At 43.6% G+C, this 24,127-nt stretch overlaps 1 protein-coding gene across 2 annotated transcripts in view; it reads right to left on the bottom strand.

Annotated features, from left to right (window-relative positions):
* Positions 1 to 24,127, bottom strand: part of LOC122922794 (chemokine-like receptor 1) — a 57,704-nt gene that overhangs the window by 2,271 nt on the left and 31,306 nt on the right. The window contains exon 2 of one of the 2 annotated variants that reach the window (XM_044273525.1): positions 2,543 to 2,637. Coding sequence is in view for 1 of the 2 variants with exons in the window: in XM_044273524.1 (XP_044129459.1) it covers positions 17,714 to 18,760 (1,047 nt within the window). In the remaining variant the exon portion in view is untranslated. Of the gene's footprint in view, positions 1 to 2,542; positions 2,638 to 17,163; positions 18,774 to 24,127 lie in introns of those variants that run through there. The other variant, XM_044273524.1, reaches the window with a different exon arrangement.

The raw sequence follows: 24,127 nt of genomic DNA, 5'->3' as shown, positions 1-24,127 counted from the left end.
TAGAGCAGACACTAGAAAATCGCTAGTGTCTGACAGCTAATTAGGTCCAAATGAGGTGGTAGAAACCCTTTAAATCAAACTCATAAACAGACAATGGGTCAGGGCAGGTAGCACAGGTTCAGTATGTTCTACAGGGAGAGGTCAGGGCAGAAAAGGTTCAACACAGTAAACAAAGGTCAAATACGGGAGTTCAAACAACACACATACACTTTCACAAAGACTAAACCATCTAGAGACCTAGGCACATTCCCATAGGGGAAGTCACCTTAAATAACCCAAACTTTCATACTCTGAAAAAAGAATTTTGAAATATTTTTATTTGGTGTTCTCTAGTCTAATAGAGGGCTACTAAGGAATATCAAGCATACTGTAAATCCTTTCACATCGGATTTTGTCTACCGGGAGAAATTTGGTTAGTCTTGATTAAAGGCCATGTTCCAGTTTTTACAAACAAAGGCTTATGATCAGGATAGGGCATTAATATTTGATCTTAGGTGGGGTCTGACACCCTAAAACCCCGTTGAGTTGTTTCAGAGTAACTTTGGTGCCAGAAATGTGCTCCAGAACTACACATCTCTGTTCATTCTTATTCCATTTACCTGAATAGGATGAACACTGCAGTAACCAGCTCCATCCACTACACATTGGATGGAACCGTGTAGGTCCACTGCCAACTTCTGGCACCAGCTGATTGATGGGGTGTTAGTCAGTTTGTAATGCCTAATCCTGATGATTGGGTGTCAATTGAAAAATCTTGGACATCCGCTTCGAACGATAATGTTGACTTGGAGAGTTTTTTATGCTGTTCTTTTATGTTTCTTATTTAGGTGGGTAACTGCTGACATGGGTGGAAAATGTGGAGGATTAATTAAGGTGAGTTAACATTTGCTTCTGCATATTTTGTTGAGATGTACATTGTTGGATCATTTTTGTTATATGTGCCATGTTCTCTTGATGTGTTTATGATAAATACAGAGTTCAAGAGAAAATATCTATATGCATTGTTATGGATCAGTGAGTGGACCCACTGTGCCAACTAACCAATTTGGCATAGAGCTAACCTTAAAGGCATTATTCTGGCCCTTTCCAGATAACTCCTAAATAGGTATATAAACTTTGGTGTGGGGTAGCAACCACACTGCTATCTCCTGGGGTATTCCTGGTATAGTTGCCAGCTGACTTATTGAAGTCAGTGACTCCGGTGCAAGCACCAGTTGCTCATGATATAGAAAACAAACCAGAATTGCAGGAAAAACATAAATACAGTCTGAACAGTCATGGAGGCTTAGAAGTTTTTTTTTTTATCCAAGCAATGCACAGTTAACATGATTGAGGCTAGACACAGGATAGACTTGTGGACAGGAGAGTGGTGAAGCAGACACAAGGCAGTCAGAATAAGAAAAAGACTGCAGCACAAACTGGGTACAAGGACTGGGTATAGAACTGAAAAACAAATAAAATTGAACTAAACTAGAAGTGCAGGAGCATACAGGCAGGATGGGTACTGGGCCGGAACACAGGGCAAGAATAATGCAGGTAAATAGACTATCAAACAACTTTGAACTGGACCTTTCAGGGGCCAGAGGTGAGTGCATGCTCACCCTAAGCGAATACTGAGGCAACAACATGGAGATGGTGCTGGTGACCAGTACGTCAGATGGCATGGTGAGTGGCACAGCTTCCATGCCCGCAGGCTAAAGCAGAAGGTCGTAGACCACAGTCCTAACACTTGGGAATTTGTATTGTATATATTGATCAAGTACCCTACTGTTCTAATCCACCCTTTCTGTAGACAGAAGGAACATTACTAGGCTTATTCCAAAAAGGCAGGTTGGATCGGAAAATAGATAATAGTGAGCTAAACGTCCTGTACTATGGACCTGTACAACACACATTTGTAATGGATATTTAATCCAAAAGTCCATTAGAAAAAAAATCATATCTAGTAATCATTACTGAAGCCAGTTTGGAAGGAATCTACCTAATGAGCTTCTTGGAGCATTTTAGATGTCACAGCACTTTAAGAGAAGTCAACGTGATCAGTTGAGTGAGACCTTTGGATTACCCATAGTCATGAGCTCATTCTTAATGTGTAGAACACCTAAATAAATAATAAAGGTTCTAATTCTTCAGATGTAAATTATGTCCTGGGGATTCCTACTACTCTGATATAAACAGGTGAGGTAGAGGGACCTAAGGTATGGGGAAAATTGTCTTGTGGACAGTCGTAATGAGATCTACGCAATGAGCATCTTGGAGCATGTGAGATGTCACTGGCGTTTTAAGAGAAGCCAGCAGGAGCAGGTAGGTAAGTCTTCCAGATTACCCTTAGTCATAAAATAGCTTTCACTGTATAGAATACCTAAATTAATAAAAGAGGTGCTCTTTCTTCACATGTTAGTGATGGTGTGGTGGTTCCTACTTCTCTAACTTGTAGTTGAGTTAGAGGGACCTAGACTATGGGGAATAATGTTTCCTCTACCCACCATAATCTCCTAAAGGTAAGTTTTAAGTTGAAGAAAGGGGAAAACTGATAGTTTACCTGAGAATGAAAGTCTACAGTAGCTTTTCTTCTTTCTGGTCCAGCTACTGGTAATACTGTATGTGTCACAATGTGTAATCTACATCTCCAAAGATCTGCAAAACCAAATAGTAGAGTTATATTGTGCATTAACTTGTATACAATCTCCTTACAACAGTGGTCTCCAATCATTAAACCTATTGGGGCTACAAAACTAGAACGACCATCATGCTGGAGAGCCAGAGGTTGGAGAAATTAATTTACAGTATCTAAAATATATGTAATAAAAAAAATCGGCTCATTACCTGTTCACTGTTGAATAATTTTTGCCTCTCCACGCTTGGTGTTATCGAGGAATAAAATGTTCTCTGTATTTCTCTATCATTTGTCATTGGCACAAAAAGGAGGAAGGAAATGATAAGGAACCACACAGTCTTTGTGATCTTCAAAGATATTTTCTCTTATGAAGGGTTATGTTTGATTTAGATAAGACATGGAATCTCCTATCTTGAATATGATATTCTTATATTCAAGATTTAATACCCAACTAGTTCAATAGGTAAAAAAATAATTAGATATATATGCTAGGAAATAAACCTATAGGAATACAGAGACATGAGGCCTTTAGATCAGTGTTTCCCAACCAGCGTGCCTCCAGCTGTTGCAAAACTACAACTCCCAGCATGCCCGGACAGCCTTTGGCTGTGCGGGAACGCTGGGAGTAGTAGTTTTGTAACAGCTGGAGGCACACTGGTTGGGAAACATTGCTTTAGATGACATAATTTCCCATATGTTCTTAGACACCAGGATAGTGCTTGGTTATTGTAAATATTGTATCTAGTGTTGAGTGAAATTTGGGAAAATTTGATTCAGCTGCTTCATTGAATTTCACAAATTACTTCATCATGAAGAGCATTTCTTTGTAAGTAGTGGGCACAACGAAGAGGAACAACGAATGCATTTCCCCCCATTATTGAACCACTCAGTTGTCTTGTTCATCGCTGATCGCGGCATCTGAGATTATCTTTGAGGGCTTTCAGAGGTTAATCTGATAAAAAAAAATACTCATCTTATCCATTTGAGCATGAAGAGGCTGCTGCTGCTGTTATGTTGATGAAGATCCCACACAAAATCTCGCACAGTGCATGATGACATCATCACGCTGGCCGGTGTGGTGACATCATACGTTACCACACACGAGATTTTGAATTTTTCCTGAAATTCAGATCAAAGTCCACTTTGGGTACTTTGATTCTCTCAACACTCGATAATTAGATAATTGGAGACTTTTGATGTGTAGGAGCTACCCTCACAGCTGATTAATAGTAGAAACACTTCAGTTTGCTCCTTCCGAAAATGGGTTGAGCATTACAACTCGAGATGAGCGAAGTTTTCAAATTTCGATTCGGAAGCTTCGCCAAATAAAATAAATAAATATTACATTCGATCCAAAAATCAGTTATTTCCTGGCTGCAGGGAGACTGTATATTGGTGTATACTGTGCATTGCAGTAACACGCATAGGGAGTCCGCTGTGCTAGTGAAACAGTACTGTGAGTCAGTATGACATGCAGATGACAGGCGTCACTCTTAGAATCACTTCACACTTCCCTTATTTGGTCAGTTACAGGGTCAAAACTGACCAAATAACTCAGCCTTGCAGGTCAATAGTAGCACCAGGTATAAAGAACCGTGCAGTGGCCAAAGATTCTACTATAGAGTTAAAGAGCGCGCTCCTTTTACACCATAATCAGCTAATTCCACATAGATTTCTATAGAACCTGTTCTTTTCCAACCTGATACAAGTAGCGGGCCCATGACAGAGTGGAGAGGGTGTCAGGGTAAGTTTCTGTTGACGTCACTGTTTATTTTGCCCTTCTTCTGATCCGTCATAAGAACAACACCCAAAAAACGGATCCTGTCTTTTGAGCAACCGCCTTCAAATGGTCAGCATTAGGTCAGTAATCCATCAGTATTGCTAAGGCCCAAAAAAACCAGGAGTGGATCCAAAACAGAGATGACACGTGATTTGGGATGAGCAAACCCGTAGAAGTTCGGGTTTCACCGGGTTCGGCCAAACTTCAGGTCAAAGTTCGGATTCGGGATCCGAACTTGACTCCAAACCCGAACCCCATTGAAGTCAATAGGGACCCGAACTTCACTTTATTATTTTCCGTTATAACATGGTTATAGTGGAAAATAATAGCATTCTTAAGACAGAATGCAAAAGATGCAAAAGAATTTGGCAATTTAGGAGTTAAGAAAAAAACTACTTACCTCATCCCCATGATCGCGATGCAGCACTGTCTTCTATCTTCATTCAGCAGGACCTGCCAGAGTACCTGCGATAACGTCACCACGCTCCCCACGTCATAAGCGTGGTGACGTCATCGCAGGTCCTTTTGCAGGTCCTGCTGAAAGAATATAGAAGACACTGGTGCATACTCTTTTGCATTCAGTCTTAAGAATGCTATTATTTTCCGCTATAACCATGTTATAATAGAAAATAATAAAATTACTCCAATACCGAACCCGGACTTTGGTGAAAAAGTCCGGGTTCGGTCCGGGTACCCGAACTCGCAAAGTTCGGTATTAATCTGAACTTTGCAGTTCCAGTTCACTCATCCCTACACGTGATTGGAATGTTTGCATGTTTTCTGTGTTTTGTACCCTCTCCTGCTTTTGGCTTCCAAATCATGAGAATATCCTGATGCAAAATAGTGATACAGGCCATACAGATGCTCCAAAGACAGGATCCACTTATTTTTTGTATTTTTTTGTTCTTCTGACAGGTTAATGGTAAAATAAATAGGGATATCAACAAGGCCAAACAGGGACACTAGCGAGAGGAGTCAACATAGTGGCCCCGTCACAGAATGGTGAGGGTGGCAACCGCATGAGGGGCCAACACAGTGTCCCTGAATCAGGAGTCAACAGAGTGGCCCAGTGACACAGTGGGGAGGTGGTGGGCAACAGCAGTGGCAGTAACAGCACAAAATGGTGGGTGGCAGTAGGAGAAGATGGTACCTGAGGTAGCAGGTGTGTGGCATGAGACGCGTAGTTGCATCAGAATAGTGGCTGGAGCAGGTGACCAGAAGAAACTGGTGTTTTTTTTACATTTATCTAGTCTGATGCATCAGGCACTAACATGTGGAAATCGTGGCTGATCCATGTCTGATTCATCTTTACAAAGGTTAGTCTCTCAAAATGTTGTGAAGAAAGGGGTAACTATGCCCCGAGCTGCACTAAACTTTTTATCGTAACAATGTTCCCCACCACACTAGACACCTGATCTGATGCCACACTATTGACCTGGCAGGAAAGCTTGTCCAGGGCAAACTTGGCCAGTTGCGGCCACAAATCAAGTTTGGCTGCCAAGTAGTCTAGGGGATCTTGAATGAGGGGTGGCAGGGTGCTGTCCAAGTATGCCACCACCTGCATATTCAGGTTCTGCTCCATGCCCTGCTGCTGCTGGGTGTTTTTATCAGTAGGCGGGTGAAGAAAAGTGCTTATTAGAGACTCCAGACTTAAGGTGCTGCTGATGGAGCTGGTGCTGCTTCTGTTTCCCTCTTCCCCCACTCCAGCAGTCATGGCAGTGGAGAGTAAGCGCAGAAGACTCCATGGTCAGACCTTCGTGATGATAAGCGATGACGCACATAGGCAGCGGCCATCTGACTACATAGGATGTCTTGATACTAGTTGAGTTTATCCTCCCTCTCAGCAGGTGGAAAAAAGGCCCATATTTTGGAGAAGTAGCAAGGGTTTAACATGGTGGAGAGCCAGTAGTATTTTCTCTGCCGAAAGGTGATAATACGGCTGTCACTACGCAAGCAACTCAGCATGCATCTGGCCATTCTCGCAAGGGACTCCCTGTCTCCATCTCCACTGCATTAGTGATGAGCGAGCATGCTCAGCTGAATATCTGTTTGGCTCGAGCATCGGTATGCTCGGCACATGGCGGTACTCGACCGAGTACCTCATGTGCTCGAGAACAATGCTCAAGTCTCCTCCCCGCACGTTTCATCAGACCATGTTGGCTGCTGGCATTACAGTGATTGGCTGGCCAGAATGCGTCATCGGGTGCTATGACGCATGTTCGACTCAGACGTTGACAGGGAGAGCAGAACGTAGGAAGGGAAAGACAGAATAGGGAGCGAATTTCACAGTTTCTATTCTGAGAAAGCTTTTCCAAGACCCAAAAGTCCTTTTAAGGACTACTGTGTGTGTGTGTGCTTTAGAACTGCAATATTTTTACCTGCAGTGTCAGGGACATCCGTGCTCAGGAAAGGACGGATAGTGCAGAGAGAGAAATTTTAAGACCTTTTAAGGACTACTATATGTGTTTGACAGCAGCAAGATATTTTTATTTTATTCCTATTAGTGACATATAGTGTACATCATCCGCAGACTGTGGGCCAGATTTATCATTAGCTCAAGTCAGAATAATGGAGTGAAAATTGCTAAAACTGCGCAAAAATTTGCGACTTTTTTCTGCTCTGCACTATGCTCGCCAGTTTTCTGAAAGTGGGGGTGTTTTCTTATGTAAATGAATCTCTAGACAGATTTACTATTGCGACTATTTAAAAAGTCACAAAAAAATCGCAAAATAATGCGCAATTTCACTCCAGTGAGGACCATGCTTATCTTATGACACTTTTTAATAGAACAAGCGACTTTTTCGTAAAGACGTGCGACTTTTGTAAAGCTGCTTACTGACGGATAAACTGCTACCTTCAAACCACATTTATTACAGTATTAAAGGGCCGATCATAAATCTGACTTGGCTAAAACTGACTTTAGCCATATGTGAAAATGGAGTGAGCTGTCAGAGTCATGATAAATCTGGCCCAGTGTCTTTAATAATCTGGGCCACATCTAGTGTCCATAGTGTGTGGCTTTGTGTAAAAAATACTGAACTACATCTGCAAACTGTGTCTGTATTGCAAATTCCAAAATCTGGGCCTAATATAGTGTCCATATTCTGTGGTGTTCTGTGACATATACTGTCCTGCATCCTAAAACTATGTCTTTAGCGGACAGTAAAACAATCTGCACCACATCTAGTGACAAAACCATTAATATGAAGAAGCCGATCACTAAGGGACGGGGAAGTGGGCGTGATGCTGATGGTGCACGCAGAGGCCATGGCAATGAAACTGTGCCTGCTGCCAGTGCACCAGAAAAAAAAAACATCCACCATACCCAGCTTCATGTCCAACTTAGCTGGGCGGCGCAGGACAACACTGTCCAAGTCAGACCAGTGCGAACAGTTGATCGGTTGGATTGCTGAAGATAATGCTTCCAGTCAGTAAAGCACCACCCTCTCTTCCACCAAGTCCAGTCTCTGTAGCCAAGAGTCTGGTCAACCGAATCCTCACTTTGATCATCCTTCCTCCCACCATGGAGAGGCTTGCCAAACTCCCACACTCGGATTTTCAGAGGAGCTCTTTCCAGCACCACTATTAGATTTGGCCCTCGCGCCCAGCATGCTTGAAGAGGGACCTGAGATATTGTGCCCTGATTCCCAACCTCTTGAGCCTTCACAGTCTCAAGACGATGAAGGTGGTGAACGGCAATCATTCGTTCACGAAGTGGATGATGATGAGACACAGTTGGCAATCACTGAGGTTGTGGTTAGGTCAAGTCAGGAGGATAAATAGAGTCAGGAAGAGGTGCTACTTGAAAGCAAGGAATTCCTGCACTTACGTTTTTGGTAGCTAAAATTTTGTCTTTTATTCAGGCAGTAGACAATTTGTACAGGACATCCACCCATAAGTGTAGCAAACTTGACGCGTTTCGAACAAAAGTTCTTATTCTTAACAATGAGCTGTGGCTCCCTTGGTGGTTTTATACCATTTGGAAAAGCATTAGAACGCCTTCCACCTGGAGGGCGGGGAATGTAGGAGTAGGGAGACACATTAACCCTCTCTTTTCCAAAGGGAGCCCAGTTCATGTGTTTTACAATATAAAATTACGCATCTCTATAACCTCACTGAGTTTTACATGATAATCAATCTAAAGTGAAAATAACCACAAATAAACACAAGTAAAACAGTGAACATAGTTAAAAGGTTGCGATCAAGGAAAATTTATATTTGTAATACTAGATATAGATTAAAGAATTTAGTAACTATGAATTCATATATATTAAACAATATAAATTTCGACATTAGACCTTTTTTCTCTAATTCTTTTAGGACAGAATGGAACAGAGTCGAAAGTTGGAAATTCGACTGGAAATCAGAGGATACGGAAATATTTATGGAAATTGAAAATAGAAAATAGAAAAATCGGACCTTCTTCGATTAGTTTTATCTAGAAAAATCAGATTTTCGAATTTTCTTGATTTTGTGACTTAGAAAAATTGCATGAATTAGTTTTTCATATTGAGACCATTTGGATGTCTGGTATTCAATTTAAAAATCCAAAAGGCCTCTCTAAGTCTCACTATACGTTTTAGATCTCCTCCTCTTTTTGGTAATCTCACTTGTTCGATTGCATAGGCTTTAAAATTTCGCACTTGTCGTTCATGTTTGTTAATGAAGTGTTTGGCTGCGTTCGATGTGTTCACACTATGCAGATTTTTTATGTAGTTGAGATGCTCCAAAATTCGAACTTTGAATTTTCTGGTGGTGCAACCCACATACATCATGTCACAGGTTATGCATTTATGATATATATTACCCCTGTTGAATTACAATTAATATAAGATTTAATTGGATATGTATGCGAGTTATTGGCATCATGAAAAGTTTTGGTATTGAATGCAAATGAACAAGTGCGGCACCAGGAGCCTCCGCATTTTGTAAAGCCTTTGTATATAAACCAAGGATCACTCCTTTGTTTAACCCTTTGAGTATATAGGGAAGGGGATAGATCATTACCCAACGTTTTGGGTCTTCTAGACAGAATTTTACAACCTTGCTTTAGCATACAGTGCAATTGCTCATCATCATAGAGAATAGGCAGATATTTCTGAATTGTTTGTTGAATTGTTTTAAACTGTTTACTGTATGTCAAAACAAGTGTAGGTGTATTTTTAAAGGTGTCGTTATTTTTCTCGTTGTTGGACCTTTGTTTGTAACGGTTTATCTTTTCATTTTGTCATTTCTATCTTGTCCGAATTGAGGGATGGTTTTTGAAAAGAGTAGATCCTCTCTACTCTTTTTCTTCGTTATGGCCAAACCTCTTGCTATCATCCATTTGGGGTATGCTCTCTGAATCAGTCTATTTTCAATGATCTGAACTTCTTTTTCGAAAGCCGCAGCAGTGCTGCAGTTTCTATACGCACGTGTGAATTCTCCCACAGGGATCGATTTTATCGTATGAGCAGGATGGTGGCTATCTGCACGCAACAATGTGTTTCCTGTAATTTCCTTGCGAAAGGTTTTTGTTTGTATAGTTTGATCGGGTATTCCCGAAAGTGTTAAATCGAGAAAATCTATATTTTCGGAATGTTCTGTATATGTAAATTTTAAGTTATACTGATTATTTTCGAGGTAGTGCATGAAATGTTGTATGGCAGGCACATCGCCACTCCATATTAGGAGCATATCGTCGATGTACCTGCCATACCACACCACATGTTCTGCAAATGGATTTTTGATGTTGTATACATATGCTTCCTCCCAATAGGACATGGTTAGGTTGGCCAGGGACGGTGAATATTTGGCCCCCATCGAAACCCCTGAGATTTGGACATAGTATGTAGAATTAAACTAAAAATAGTTGTGAGACATAAGGAATTGGGTAAAGGCCAGAGTATATTCGATAAAATCATTGGAAAGACCACTATATTTATGCAGATGAAACTCGAGTGCTAGCATCGCCACATGGTGTGGTATCGATGGATATAGTGACACCACATCAATAGTTAACCACCTATAATTCTGAGCCCAAGTCATATCGTAAAAGGACTTTAAAACCGTTGAAGTGTCTTTAATGTAGCCAGGGATTCTTTTAACAAGGGGCTGTAGGCTACAATTCAGCCAATCTCCCAGCCTCTCTGTTAAAGATCCGATTCCACTGACTATAGGACGTAAAGGGGGAGGGAACTGTCCCTTATGAACCTTAGGGAGGGCATGCATTATAGGTGTAACTATATTCTCCACATTTATGTACGTGAATTGTTTTTGGTTAATGTGGCCATGTTCTAAACCTGTGCGCAAAATTTCAAGAAATTCCACCTTGTATTTAGGCAAGGGATCTATGTCCAGCCTACAATACACTGTGGGATCTGACAGAAGTTTGTTCATTTGATCACAATATAAGTCGCTATCCAGGACGACTACAGAGCCTCCCTTGTCGGACATTTTTATGACTATACCATTATTATCGGACAATTCTTTGATCGCCTTTTTGTAATTCAGCGACAAATTGGATGGCCCTCCTTCGTCTCGGATGCGACTATATATTTGTTTATGCTCTCTTTCTATAATGTCCTGGAAAATATCCATGTTGGTAGTTCTGGCCATAATTGGGTAAAAACCTGGGTTATATGTTTTAAACTTCTAGACATTGATTTTGCTATCATTTTCAGATGATTCATTGTGGAGATCGCTGAGACATGTTAGAGCCAATTGCTCCTGGAATGATAAAAACTGATATTCATTTTCAATCCCCTCCTCCTTACATGTCTGAGCGATATCCTGTTCAGGTTCTCTCATGTCAATATCACTAAAATGTCTAGCAACTGTCAGCTGTCTAACAAACTTATTTATATCCAACAGAGTAGAAAACAAATCAAAATTAACAGACGGTACGAAATTAAATTTGTTCAGCAGTGAGGATGTAGAAGACAGATTTATCACATCTAACTGTGCACAGTCCACTATCTTTGCTGATGTCGTGTGGATCTGGTTTGCGGCATTTTTGTGTTTATATCCCTGCCCGACGTATTCGTTTTTTAAAGATGTTGTCACATTGTCCTCTTTTTTATTAATGTTGCTGTTCTCCATATTCGTATTTTTCGATTTTTTGTAATACGATAGTTTTGGTTTAGCTCCATACTCCATCAGTTGTTGAGAGCTTGAAGATAGATCCTGTGAGCCGTCAGAAGTATCGACAGTATCTAGCTCAGAGGAAAAACTCACTCTCTGTGATTTATTTTGTGACTTTGATCTGTAGTTTCGATTGCCTCAGGAAGAGGTGGTGGTTGATGATGAGGTCACTGACCCAACATGGGAAGGTGAAAAGCAGAGTGAGGACAGCAGTACAGAAGGGGAGGTATCTGCAGCACCGCAACAGGCTGGAAGAGGCAGTGGGGTTGCAAAAGGGAGAAGTCAGCCACACAAAACAGGCCCGCAACCTTACACCGAGCACCCCCATGTGTGAAATCTACCTTGCCAAGGAGTAGGTGTTCCGCAGTATGGCGCTTTTTTGAGGAAAGTGCAGATGACAAAAGAGTGTTAATTTGCAACCTGTGCCATACCAAAATGAGTCGGGGCGTGAACACTAATAACCTTACCACCACCAGCATGATCTGCCACATGGCATCCAAGCACCCTAATAAGTTGGCCAAACGCCTGGGTCCACAATTTGGGTCTGCAGGTCACACCACTACCTCCTCATCCCCTGTGTTACGCACTGCTGGCCAATCCCCTGTCGAAGGTGCAGGCCCGGATGCCCCTTGCCCTGCACCTGGACCTTCGCATTAACCATCAGCAGCAACTTCCACTTCCCTGTCCCATGTGCAGCATCCAAATGTCCATAACAAAGTCATTTGAACGCAAGCACAAATACCCACCCACCCACAGGCCATAGCACTAAATGCGCAACGTTTCGAAATTACTGGCCCTTGAAATGTTGCCATTTAGGCTTGTGGACACTGAAGCCTTCCGCAGCCTGATGTCGGCGGCCATCCCTCGGTAAGCAGTCCCCAGCCACCACTATTTTTCACGGTGTGCCGTGCCCGCCTTACACTAGCATGTGTACCAGAACATCACCTGTGCTCTGACCAACGCAGTTACTGGGAAGGTCCCCTTCACCCTGGACACATGGACAAGTGCTGGTGGCCAGGGACGCAACATTTCCCTGACCGCACACTGGGTGAATGTTGTGGAGGCCAGGAGTGAGTCGTACCCTGCGATGGCACAGGTGCTACCCATGCCCAGGATTGCGGGCCCTACTGTCCATCAGGGTCTCCGGGAGCAGCTATGTTACTGGCTCCAACCCCCACTTCTCCTCCTCCACCGCCTCCTACTCCACTTCCACCTCCAGCAGCAGTCAGCCATCAGTTGCTAGCTGGAAGCAGTGTAGCACTGCTGTGGGTAAGCGTCAACAGGCTGTGCTGAAGATTATCTGCTTAGGGGACAAACAGCACACTGCCGCAGAGCTGTGGCAGGGTATAAGGGACCAGACCGAGCTGTGGCTCTCGCCACTCAACCTACAACCAGTCTTGAAAGGCGAAGACCATGTTGCAGCTGGTATTCCGCAACTGCCCTCTGCTGCTCACAAAGCCTGGCCAACATGTGGAACATAGAGTTCCAGCGTGTGCTCATGTCGCATAACAGTCGGTGAGCTGGAAGACGCAAGCGCTGCTGCAGCGATGACAGGCCGGCTGAAGCTGTTGACGACTTGTGGAAATGGGCACACACATAACGTTCCTTCACTAGTAGCTCTGGAAAATTGGGGTAGGTTTTGATAAACCGCTGAACCACTAAGTTTAAGACGTGGGCTAGTCATGGGATGTGTGTAAGTTTGCGGAGCTCCAAAGCCGCCACCAAGTTACAGCCATTGTCAGACACAACCATGTCAACTGCCACTATTCACAAGCGAGGAGTGGGCATTAATGTCAGACCTCTGTGAGGTTTTGAAAAACTTTGATGAATCCACACACATGGTTAGTGGACGATAACGCTATTATCAGAGTAACCATCCCATTGCTGTGTCTACTCAAACAATCGCTGCTCACAATTAAGGACGACGCTCTGAATGTGGCAGACAAGGAAATGGGGTAGAACATTACACAGGGTGATAGCAGACCACCCTCAGTTTGTCTTCTCAGCGCGAATTGGACCATGAAGAGGAGGAGGAGGAGCTGGAGACAGTTGCCTCTGCTACAGAGGGTAGTACCCATGGTACTTAAATTCCATCTGTTCAGCGTGGATGGGCAGAAGAGGAGGAGGAGGATGAGGAGATGGAGAGTCATCCTGATTTCGACATCAATGTCTTGCCTGATTGGTACTCTGGCACACATGGCTGACTTCATGTTAGGCTGCCTTTCCCACGATTATACAAATTTTAGATAACATGGATTACTGGGTGTTCACCCTTCTCAAGCCCCGCTACTAAGAGAACTTCTCATCTCTCATTTCTGTGGTGGAAAGGACGACTGAAATGGTGCAATACCAGAAGGTACTTGTTGAGAGATTGCTTCAAAACTTTCCATCTGACAATGCTGGCATCAGAGTCTGTACTTCCTTAGGCAACCGAGGAAGGGAGACAAGGGAAACACACTGCAGTTCCAACAAAGGCAGGGCAACACTCTCCAAGGCATGGGACACTTTCATGACACCCTACCAGCAACCTCACCCTGAAGCGCGGCCTAGTGGTACAAGGAGGGAAAAGTTTTGGAAGATGGTGAAGGAATACATAGCAGACAGTGTCAGCATCCTAAATGATCCCTCAGTGCCTTACAACTACTGGTGTCCAAGCTGGATACGTGGCACGAACTTGCGCTCTATGCCTTGGAGGTGCTGGCCTGCCCTGCAGCCAGCGTTTTGTCTGAGCGTGTATTTAGTGCTGCTGGTGGCATTATAACAGATAAGCGTATCCGCTTGTCCACTGGCAATGCTGGCAGGTTGACTCAGATAAAAATGAACAAGGCCTGGATTGCCCCTGACTTCTCAACTCCACCAGAGGAGAGCTGAGCTGATGATGAACATAAAGGCAATTTAAATCTATCATTTATAATGTACTCAATCTACTGTAGTGTATTCGCATGCACCTTTTCCACCACAAAAAAAGAGTATATGGTTGAATCTTGTTTTCTCCTCCTCCTCCTCCTCCTTATCCAGATTGTATATATTCCCTCAAGTCAAATTTTTTTAATAGGGTCAGCTCAACTGCAGGCCCTCAACTCAAATATCTTTATAGGGTCAGCTCACCTGCAGGCACTCGCATATAATGTTTTACAGCATCTGCTCACCAGCATGAACTCACATATAATGTTTTAAAGCGTCATCTCACCAGCATGCCCTCTCCCCTAATGTTTTAGAGGGTCAGCTCAGCAGGAGGCTCTCGCATATAATGTTTTACAGGGTTAGCTCAACAGCAGGCCCTTGCATATTAAGTTTTAGATGGCCAGATCAGCAGGCCCTTGCTCCAAATGTTTTAGAGGGTCACCAGCAGGCCATCAATCATAATTTTTCAAGGTTGTGTATAATGCCCTCCTTTATGTGTAATAAAGGGTGTATTGGAGTGCCGGTTCCTTGTAATTTTTGGCAGCCCTTTCACTTAGTGCATAGGCTTTATGAGTGTAGGAGTCCCACTACCTGAACTATTGTAGCACAATGTGAATGAGGCCCTCCTTTATGTGATATACAGGCTGTTTCGGAGTGCCTCTTCTTTGTAATTGTTTGCAGCACTTGCACTTTATACACAATTGAATATACAGGAAAGAATGTTTCCTAACATGTGCGCATTTTTGTCAGTCTGTAAAAGTGGCGTACAACTCAGACAACATGGTTCCCAGCAGTGACCATTCTGTTCCCGATCCATTTCGGTGGTGTTTCTGTCACTTTCTGACTTTTTCCAATGGACCAGGCACCCTCCCCTCTTCAGAGCAGTAAAAGATAAAAGAAAAAATTGGAGTGGATGTGTGGAAAGGGGGAATGGGACAAGGAAAGGAGGAGGGGTGAAGCGTAATTATGGTTATGGCATGTTTTTATATAGCTACAATATAAAAATAATAGACTCACCAACTGAACTGTTGTAGCTATTTTATCTATTATCATATATACATATATTTCTATACTGCTACCATTGTGATACCGGTCACGTGCAACTGGCGCCCCACTATACTGTTATGTGTTTCCTCTTCAGAGCAGGGGGTGCCTGGTTGTCTCCCATTGACTTCCATTATACTCGGTAAACGGAATCCATGTTTTTATAAGATTCACTCGGGTGGTCGGCCGAGCACACGAATATAGCAATGTGTTCGGGCCGAACACCCGAACATCCGAATGCTTTGGTGCTCGATCATCACTAGTAAATATGATTATTTTTAAAGTTTTTTTAGACTATTTTAGTTTAAAGCTACATGCACACAAACGTTTGTTTCTGTGCCCGTTCAATTTTTTTTGCGGATAGGATGTGGACCCGTTAATTTCGATGGGTCCGCAAAAAATGCAGACAGCACACCATGTGCTGTTCGCATCAGTATGTCCGTTCCGTAGCTCCACAAAAAAAATAGAACCTGTCCTATTCTTGTCCGTTTTAGGCATTGTTACAATGGATCTGCAAAAAAAAACTAATGGCATACAGATGTCATCCGTTTTTTTTTTGCGGATCCGGAATTTGCGGACCACAAAACACAAACGGTCGTGTGCATGTAGCCTAAATCGATTCGCTAACACAAAGCACGAGGAAATTCAGCTTCAAGGCAAATCAAATTTATCCTAAAATTCGGATCGAATTCCACTTCAGTGGATTCAATACCCTCATCTCTAGTTTTCATCATTTAAGATGGCTGTGATGGCCTCTCTGCTAGCAAATGGAAAAGGTGAGTACATATATATCTTTTTTTAACCCCAAATCAACGGGACCCTCACATGCCGCAATCAGCATTGAAAGCAGCATCTGAGAGGTTTAATGATGGGGGGTGGAGTGATTGCCGTTCCCTATCATTGCGCCCAGTACATACAATGGAGAAAGGAGATTTTAAGAAAACGGTACAACTAAAAGGAGGATCCTAGACCCTGTTGGACGCTTCTAGCTTGGGTACAAGATGAGATACTGCCTCTAGTCTGGGTACAAGATGAGATACAGCCTCTAACCTAGATACAAGATGAGATATAGTTCGGCATGGAGACAGGTTCCCTATTATATCACATTTGTCCACAGGTGTTACAGTAGGTTGCCAAAGCTGGCATCCCAGATGATCCCACAAATGCTCAATTGGTGATAACTCTGGTGACCGGGCAGCCCAGGAAGTGTTGTAATCTGGAGGAGACATTCCGGGGAAACCTTGCTATATGCAGGCGAGCATTATCTGCTGAGAAATGCCAGATGGAAGCCCTGCCATGAGAGGACCACATATGGCGGCAGGATGTCCTGCACATATGCCTGAGCTGTTTGTGTCCCTCAAATCACTACTAGGGGTGAGTGTCAGAGGATCAGATCCTTCACCCACATTGATATCCTTACAGTTAGCACCAATTATTTAATATATACATATATTCTAACAATTGAAACATATGGAAGAGCAGTTCATTGTTGATTGCAGAAGGGGAGAAAATAGCTAACTTCTCCTCCTATGTGAGTTTTCATAGAAACTGATGACAAATCAGTAGCAAATAGGTATAGCAGTTTTATTGTTTACTGTCCGAGCCTAAAATTTATTTTTAGTATAAAATTCATATAAAGCCATATTAATCCATATACAATAGAAATAGTAAGTACAAAACAGAGACGTGTTAATGATCAAGCCTTAGTAGTCCACTTATTATGTCATGTTTTCATTGTATTATTTGAATATGCTCCACAGATTAAAGGGGTATTAGAGGGGAACTATAGGCAGGCTATGTTGCCACATGGGTTCTCTGTTAAGCAACAAGTACATGTAATTTTCCTTTTCTATGAAATTACAGACATATAGAGGTACCAGATGGGTCCATAGGCTTCTGTTGATACTCTTATGAATCCAAACAACTCAAATGAAGCCATAGTATGGCCATCTGCACTAGGCATTTTAGGAATTTTTTCATTTACACGAAAGCCCACTGCAGTTTTGACCCAAGATAACCGTTCTACTAGTATTGTCTGACTAAAATGAGTATTGCCTTACAATTGTTATGGGAAACATAAAATTCCAAAAGCATATACTGTGCGTAAGTATTCCATTTCTTTCTCTGGGGCTTTCCTCTGGAGCCTGACGTATAAAGAATACAGAGTTTCAGTCCCATTAGAGAATGAAAAGTTGTTGTGACATCTAGACAATCACTAATGAAGCTCCCTATTGAAATGTTTTTCTTCATACAGTATAATCTTCCATTTCAGTTTCCATCACAGTCTGTTCATATTGAGGTTCTGTATCAGAGATATCCTTCTCCTTGAATGTGTTCTCCAAAAGAAATGAAATGGACTTGGTTAAAGTTTCCTTGAAGTCCCTTCCAACAAAGACGTAGACCATGGGATTAACACAACTGTTAAAGAATCCGATGCAGTATACAAGGTTGGACATAATAAAGTCAACAGTTATACTCAATTCAACGTTCAAGACTTCTAGAAAAGGCCACATATAGAACGGAAACCAAAAACAGAAAAAACAAAGTACAATAGCGATAATGACTTTCAGAGGTCTATTTGATCTTGCCAAACTTCTGCTTCTTCTAATCTGAAAAATAACAAGACTATAACAAATTGCTATTATAGAAAATGGGATGAGAAACATGGTGACAAATCTGACGACTGTCAAAGTTTGATCTATCTTGGTGTCTGCATCATAGTCATCAGCGTAGACTGAGGTACAATATGAAATGCTGTTCTCAGAGTCATGAATAATGTCTAAAACAGAAAGATATGGAGAACTAAGCATGAAGCAGGTTGACCATATCATAACTGAGATGGTTAATGCAGTCCTGGGAGACCTGTGGTTTTTTGACCACACAGGACACATGATTAATAAGCATCGGTCAATACTGATAATCATCAGGAAAGAGATGCTGACAGACATGTTAAGGAAGAGAATGGTGTATATGACCTTGCACATGGTTTGACCAAAGGGCCAATGTCCATCCAAAATCCACTCCGTAATCTGGAGAGGGAAGAGAATATCAAATGCAAAATCAGCTATGGCCAAGTTGAGAAACCATAAAGTGTTGACTGTCTTCTTCATCTTGAATCCTGCAATCCAGATGACCAGGCCATTCCCCGTAATCCCCAGGATGAAGGTTATGCTGTAAGACATGATCATAAAAGTCTGGACCATGTGATAAATTATTGGGTTTATTTCTTCTGTATCTTCAGTGTCACTGTAGATTGTATAATAAAATGTAGGCGAAATGGAAACGTTCTCCATGTTTGACAGTTTTCTGTAGCCAAATAAAAAACAAATCAATGGTATGAAAAACATTACCACCTCCCTTTATTTTACTCATTCTGTTACTTTTTTACACTTAAAATATTTCTATGAAATTTCAAAGCAGAATCTGCTTTTGATATCACTTTTTATTTTAGATTTTGAATTAATGTCTCAGGTATAGTTGTTGCATGCCACAGGTGCCTTAAGTGCCCTTTAACCCCTTGATCCATCATAAGAACAGAAAAATAAACAAAAAATTGATCCTCTGCTTTAAGCAGCCGTTATACTGTATCATCCATCTAAAAAAAGGCTCTCATATGGAAATGGCAAAAAACTGATAAAAAATGTGCTTTAATGAGCATAACGAATGCTTAAAATACAGGATACATTTTTTCTTTATTTTTATGTTCTTCTGAGGAAACAGAAGACCTGAAAACTAAATGGTGATCTGATTTCATATACAGGTAGAGACAAATGGACGGCACTCACCAACTTTGCGCTGTAACAAATTTTCCTTTATTTTCGGTAGAGAGTGGACATCATAAACAAGTGTGTACCAGCTGAATAGGCGATGGCCGTTTCGCACCTTAGTGCTTCATCTGGCCCTTAATCAAGTGAACCTTCCACCTGCTCTTTAAGAGATTCAGCCTGTGACGCGATATTACCTGCGCCAAACAGGTACTGCGCCCGCTCGGCGCTTACCCCCGTGCGTCAGAGTAAGCCGCGTCACAGGGAAAGACATACACTAAAACACAACTTTAAAATAGTACCATAATATTGCGACTATATATGCAACCTATTAAAGACAGAGTTTAGGTCCCTATAGGAATACCCCATGTTGATTTTATCATTCAGACCCAGGGGTCCCATTGCATTTGTACGTAGGATCCATTTGCTTCTCTTCTGAGAAGCTCCTTGTGTCTATCACCCCCTTGTGGTAAACTCTGTACTACCTCTATCGCAGCGAAGCTATGGGTGAGATGGTTACCTGCGTGCTATTCCCTCGCATGATTTATCAGTCGTACGCAGCCTTTGCCCGTGGACAGTGAATTTATATGTTCCCGGATCCTCTCCTGGAGACTCCTGATCGTTTTGCCTATATAAAACCTGCCGCATGCACATTTGATAAGGTACACCACGTATTTACTTTTACAGGTGATGAGGGTATTGTAAGGGATCGCCTCTTATTTGGGGGTCATTCTCACAGATACGACTTTAGGACACCAGGTTTCAGGTCCAAACCGTGCATTTATTGTGCACACTCCAACCAATACAGGTTATCATGAAGTCGCAGCTTCACCTTACACATGTGACATCCACATAAAATAATAAACACTTGCCCGGCTAGGCTCTAACTAACACAGAGTTTCCTGACTCACCTAAGTCCTTGTTCACACCCTGTGAACACAAGCAGCTTTCTCAGCCAATGTCCCACAGCCTCCTGGCTGTACAGAGCACAGTACGCCCACTGCCTCCAGTCCAGTGTCTCAGCACACATGGGGAATCGTGGTCTCTCAGCCCTCCTGGCTTGGACCACACAGAGCCTCCAGGCCTCTGTCCACAGGCAACACATTCCCCCCTTGCTGACACCCTGGGAGGTGCTTTGTGCCAGGCTGATTACTTCCAGCTGGTCTCACCTGTGGTGGAATAGGGGTGTGGACCGCACTATCCACCCCTTCCTTGCCTCTAACCTGTGTGAGACCTGTCACTGTCTCACATATCCCCCCACCCTTTGTTCAAGCCCATGAGGGTGAACACCTGCATAACCACGGGAGGCTGGTGAGAGGGCATCCACCTGGCCTGAACGTGGGGAACAGCCACCCACCCTGCTCTTTGGCTGCTCCCAATAAGAACCGGCCCAGATTGGCTTTACAGCCACACTAAGTAACACAGTGTCAGCGAGCACTAGCTGCCGCTGACCCAGAAAATGACCGGTTCTTATTTCACAGAGGCCAGGAACCTCGGTGACACGTACCTTCCCTTTGTTCTGCCAGACCCACGCCAGCAGAGCTTGGTTTATCACCAAAACCAACATCTTGCTTAACCGAAACTGCCTAAAGGCCTCATGTGCCCATCTCATGACCAGATACTCTTTTCCAACTTTTTCCCGAGTGATAATGATGCGCTGTCGTATATTTTGATCTCTTTCTCTTTTTAGATCCTCTGGCTCCTGTACATGCGCCTCACGTCCTTTCTTGGACTGCTGCAGCTCTTGCCTGAACTGTTCCCAGTCATGGTCATATCCCGACACTTTCTCCTTTGCTTTGCAGGGCTCCTTCAGCAGAGCATGCTTGCCCCTACTTGCTTCTTTTATGTGCATCTGGGTCACTTCTTCCTTCTTTCCAGCAGTAGTTACCCCAGTTACTATGGCAATTTTAGAGACCTCTGTTTCTTTAGCGGCTTTTGCCACTTCGGCCGCGGCTCCCTTTGGCTTAACTTTGGTCTCTGTAGCACCTGGGGACTTCACGTCAACCAACACATCGGCCTTAACTTTTTCAGTCTTTGTCTTCTTGAAGTCTCCAGTCTCTTTGACCGCCTTCTCATCCTTCTCGGACATGGCACCATACACTTGCCCTGTTAACCCCTCCCCCTCTTTCTCATCGAGGCAGGAGGCACCAGGGTCTTCAGCAGACTCCTCGTCTTCTGTCATTTTCTCCAGAGGCTCACCCAGGACACCGTTCTCCTTTTGGGGAGGAGTCAGGAGAGACAGCCCATCGTAATAGCCCGGATCTGCATACTGGTCGTCCATCTCCTCATATTTCTTCCCCAGCAGGCAGCTGGCTACTTGGAAGGCCTTGTAGGCGGAGGGGACGTCTTTTGCGACCTGGTCCTGGTTACACACTGTCGTGAGACTCTTGGCCTCTGCATCAACATCAGCCCCATCAACTGGTTCAGCGGATACCTTTTCCACCTTCTCTGCCTTGGCCAGCACCCTGGCACCACCATTTCCAGACCCACTCTTACCAGGCTCTGACTTCTTGGCACCTTCCAGAGGATCTTCCTCTTCAGGTTTCTCACTTTTTTCCACCTGCTGTGCAGGAGCACGCTTAGGCTTCTCCACCTCATAGATGGCATCTTTTGAGCTCATAAGAGCTTCCATATCTGCTCCGAGTTGCTTGTTCAGCCTCTCTAATTCATTTCGCTCCTCAAGCACTTCTTCAAGGGCTCTAGCCAAGGAGGGGGCCTTGGACTCTTTCTCCCGAGCATCAGCCTCCGCTCGGTCACGTTCTTCGGCATATCGAGCCGATATGTATTTCTCTTCAACCAAGAGCTGGTCAAACTTCTTTTGTTTCTTCTCCAATCTAGATACAGTTTGTCTCTGGTGGTCCAGGTCCACCTTGCGATCACATAACTCTTGATCAAGTTGAGACATCCTGGCTTCCAAATGTCTTTTCTCCTCCAAAAGAGCAGATTTTTCTGAGGCGCTGTTTAGAACCTCATCAGCCAGCTCATCTCTTTCCTGCTCTGCATGAAGTCTGGATCGCTCAGAAGCTGCAAGTTCCTCTTGAAGTTGGAGAATTTCCGCTTCTATTAGTGACTCCAGTTCCTTCAGTTCATTCATCTCTTTCTGTGACTCCTCTGGAGATTCCTGCAGTTGCTCTGCGAGAACCGCTAGCCCCATCTCTAGTGTATTTAGGGACTGTGCAGAGTGAGCGAAAACATCTTCAAGTTTGTAGCTGTACTGTCCTGTCAGGTCCTCTACAACTGTCAGGATATGAGCTTCAGACACTAGGCTGTCACCCGACTGAACTCTCGTCTCATCAGATATAACTGTCATCTGGTCGCTAGACTCGCTACTAGTAACCACTTTAGTTTTGCTGGGTCTTGACATGGTAGTCCTCACTCTCGGAGTTGCTGTCACGGCACATAGGCCACTTATACTGCTCAAGTCATTATTAACCCTGGCCTCTAGGGGCACCCCTGAGTCAATCCCCACCTGGGACATTTTATTAATCATAGAAACCTGTGGAGACTGCACATCCACCTCTGATCCGTGTGGTACACCCTCTAGCCCCGCCACATTGTCTACAATGGGGTCTCCTAGCGGTGTTTCTTCAACATTTATCAACACTTTTATATCAGACACATGTTTACCAACAGGGGGAGCTTTTTCCCCAATCACAGCCTGCAAAGGAAAAGGCATGTCATTATCACATATTTCATATGACATCACATTTTCCTTATGCATTTCCGCACTTTTGTCACCATCACTTTGCATTTGACCAGCACCATTGTTTCCAATGGTCAATATTCTTTCCCCATGCAGGTCAAAGTGCAGCTCCCTTAAAGGGACAGGTACAGGTTCTGCAGGAGTTTCTGCACTCTCTGCAGAAGTGTCTCCATTTCTCCACCACTCCCAGCATAAGGGAAAAGTACACCCAACACTCCCTCATGCATGAGCTTATCTGTAACATCAAGTTCATCAGTCTCTGTTCTCATTGGAGTCTCACGCTCAGTGAAAATCAGTGGATAGTCCTTCTCCGCACGACTGTCCAGCACCTTTATTATTTTACCAGTCTCAGGTTTCAATATTGTGCTACCCCTCACCCGGGCTAGCATGGGATCCCGGATCCTTGTCATCCCAAAACTAGCTTTGGTCATGGGCAACTGAGGTAACCCAGAAACCTTCTCCCCTGCAGGTTTCTTCGAGGGAGCGATCACAGCCGGCTTATCCACCTGTCCAGACACAGTTGTCTCTCTGTGTGACTTATTACCTACCGGCCCAGCAGATATCCCCCGCCGCCGGCTCACTGTCACTGGCTCTGCCACATAGTTAATAACAGGAACAGTCTTACCCTTTGTAATCAACCAGTCCGGTAAAGCAGTGACATCCTCTCCCGCGGACTCATCAAGGTTGTGGTTGCTCCTAGCAACAGCTTTACCGCACCTCCGCACTTCCCCTCTAGTACTCCGGGCACAGTCGCAGGGAAGATATGCGCTCCTGAGAACCGCACCGCTCTCCACCTCTTTGTCTTCCCGACGGTTGCCCTTGGCAACGGCACATATCTGCTGTTCATCGGATTCTCCAGGTACACAATTGGTAGCATTTTCTCCGCTCCACAGCTGCCAAAATAATGGGAAGTCTTTGCCAAGCACAAACTTTACTTCCAGGGTCTCACATTTTAAGAGCTCCCATTGCACAGGGCCATAGTCTGTTATTAAGGTCAGAGACACGGTGACATCTGTCTCTGGCCCTCTCTCCAGAAAGTCCAGCACTTCAGGCCTGACGCGAGACACCTGCTGCCGGGCATCTAGAGTGACCCCCAGTGGGATTCCCCCAATCACCAACTCGCAGGATCTTTCTGTATCGGATCTTCTGACATCACCATCCTCTTGGAACTTTGTACAGGGTCCATACAGTGT

This window comes from Bufo gargarizans, unplaced genomic scaffold (genome assembly GCF_014858855.1).
Source record: "Bufo gargarizans isolate SCDJY-AF-19 unplaced genomic scaffold, ASM1485885v1 fragScaff_scaffold_716_pilon, whole genome shotgun sequence".
Taxonomy (NCBI): domain Eukaryota; kingdom Metazoa; phylum Chordata; class Amphibia; order Anura; family Bufonidae; genus Bufo; species Bufo gargarizans.
This window is presented reverse-complemented; position numbering and strand designations above follow the sequence as displayed.